This window comes from Babylonia areolata, chromosome 5 (genome assembly GCF_041734735.1).
Source record: "Babylonia areolata isolate BAREFJ2019XMU chromosome 5, ASM4173473v1, whole genome shotgun sequence".
In the NCBI taxonomy this organism is placed as follows: Eukaryota; Metazoa; Mollusca; class Gastropoda; order Neogastropoda; family Buccinidae; genus Babylonia; species Babylonia areolata.
This window is the reverse complement of record NC_134880.1, coordinates 12124737-12127236: the sequence shown is the minus strand read 5'-3', so window position 1 is coordinate 12127236 and position 2500 is coordinate 12124737. Positions and strand designations below refer to the sequence as shown.

The 2500-nt window shown below is 51.7% G+C and overlaps 1 protein-coding gene across 2 annotated transcripts in view; it reads right to left on the bottom strand.

Moving 5' to 3' along the window:
• The window catches only part of LOC143281933 (nuclear receptor subfamily 2 group F member 1-B-like), a 93254-nt gene that overhangs the window by 62200 nt on the left and 28554 nt on the right, over positions 1 to 2500 (bottom strand). For both annotated transcript variants that reach the window (XM_076587240.1, XM_076587241.1), the window contains exon 2: positions 775 to 1305. In XM_076587240.1, coding sequence (XP_076443355.1) covers positions 775 to 1305 — 531 coding nt within the window. The remainder of the gene's footprint in view (positions 1 to 774; positions 1306 to 2500) is intronic.

Sequence of the window (2500 nt, the reverse complement as noted above, 5' to 3'; positions counted from 1 at the left end):
AGGAATACGAAGTATATAAACTAACTAAATAAATAAAAATAATAACAATAAATCAAAAAAGGTTTATGTATCATTTATCATTAATTCATTTCTTTATCATCTACTGTTTTCATCCAATATCTATTCATGGCCCATATATGTCCATGGATTGGACGTTTTTCCTTTCACTTTTTAAAACCAAAAAAAAAAAAAGTTTCTTTCGACATATATACTGCAACTAAGACTTCAAGGAGTAATAACAACAGCAACAATTCTTCTTCTACTACTACTACTACTACTAACAACAACAACACAAAAACAAGAACAACAATTATAACAACATCAACATCAACAACAACAAAGAGAAGGAGAAGAAAGAAGAAGGCGTTTTAACTATCCAAACCACTTTAACCAATAAAACACTTTTGCCATCATCCCGAGAAAAAAAGGAGGGGGGGGGGGGGGGGGGAAATTATCAACCCTGGCAACAGCTTTGCCGTTCTTATATGCCACTGAACGTTTATCTCGAAACTTTTTCCTCCACCCCCCCCCCCCACCCCTCCCCCCCTTCATCCCCCGGTACAGAACAACAGCACAAGGCCCTTCAGATCACGAGCGTCTCGGCACACCACCCAATCCTTAACCCCACCCCCATCCCCACCCCCCTCCCTAAAAGACCTCCAGACACCAACACACATACACTCAACAATAACAACAACAAAAAACACAAAAAAACCCAAAAAAAAACCCACCACCAACAAAACCAAACAACGAAAAAAATACAACACAACTCACCAGTACTAAACAGCACGATGGCCTTGAGGCACGAGTACTCGGCCGAGTCCACGTGCAGCACCTTGAGCTTCTCCACCTGCTCCTGGAAGATGCGGATGTGGTCCATGAAGGCCACCACGCGCTCAGCCGCCATGGGCGAGGCGTGCAGGCCGGCCGCCGCCAGGAGCGGCGCCACGTGGAGGGGCATCGAACACTGGGCCGCGTTCAGCACAAACAGCTCGCTCCAGCCCAGGCGGAGGAGGGCCACCTGGTCCGTCACCTGCAGGTCCGGGAAGAAAGGGATGTTGCGGGCCCACTCCACGGCGGAGAAGAGGAGGCGGGCGGCCAGCTCGCAGATGTTCTCGATGCCCATGATGTTGGCCTGGCCCATGGCGCAGTTGCCGAAGCGCGACGTCGGGTAGGGCTCGGCCCGCAGCAGCATGGAGATGAAGGACGACAGGTACCCGTGCCCGTTTAAGGGGCCCCCGTCGGGGAAGGCCATGGGCCCCGGGAACGGGTGCTGGGTGGGCGGGACGCGGCCCCGCTGGACGGCTGTTTTTGTTTGTTTGTTTGTTTGTTGTTGTTGTTGTTGTTGTTTTTTTTGGGGGGGAGGTTTGGTGGTTGGTTGGTTGGTTGGGTTTGGTGGGTTGAGTCGGTTGGGTTGGGAAGATCAACGTGTGTGTGTGTGTTGGGAGGAGGGGGGGAGGAAGGAGTGAGGGAGAGGTGTGTGAGGAGGGAGGACGGAGGCAGAAAGGGAGATAGAGAGGGAGGAAACGTATGAGTAGGTGGGGGCGGGGGGGGGGGAGGAAGAGGGAGGCAGTAAGGGAGGAAGAGAGGTGAAGAAACGTATGAACAGATGTTGTTTTTTTTGTTGTTTTTTTGTTTTGGGGGGAGGGTTGGGGGTGTGCAAAAAGGGAGGTAGAAGGACAGGAAACGTATGAGTAGGTGGGTTTTTTTACGGGGTGGGGGTGGGTGGGGTGAAGAAACGTGTGTGGCGGAAGGGGGGGGGGAGGGAGGAGGAGGGACAGAAAGGTAGGTGGGGATGAGTGAAGGACGGGGGTGAGGGGGGGGGAGAGAGGAAGAAGGGGGGCATGAGTGATTGTGGCGAAGGAGTAGGAAGGGGGGCAGGGGCGGGGGGGGGGGAGGGCAGTGGGAGCAAGTTCGTGTGATGGTTGCGCCGTGTGCAGATGACGACGACGACGTTGTTGATGGTGAAGACGACGACGATGACGACGAAGATCCAGCCATTCGATTTACCGGGGGCAGTAGCAACACGGTTTCGTTCCAAGAGTTGTCGCCGTGTCCGTCAGTTCACAACGTCAGCCAACATGGAAGAGACAAAGAACACAATGCATGAGAAGAAGAAGAAGAAGAAGAAGAGGAGGAGGAGAAGAGGAGGAGGAGAGGATGTGGAGGAGGAGGAGAAGAGGAGGAGGAGAAGAAGAAGAAGAAGAGGAGGAGGAGAAGAGGAGGAGGAGAAGAAGAAGAAGAGGGTGAGGAGGAGAAGAAGAAGAAGAGGAGGAGGAGGAGGAGAAGAGGAGGAGGAGGAGAGGAGAAGAAGAGGAGGAGGAGGAGGAGGAGAAGAAGAAGCAGTAAGTATGTATACATAGCGTTGAATCATATGCAAAGTGCAAATCATGTCATTCATTCCACACATAATTATTACTACTGAAAAGCTCAAATTCAGAAGAATGATGAACCCGTGGCAACAAAAAAGGTTGGGTTTTTTTTTTGGGGGGGGGGGGGG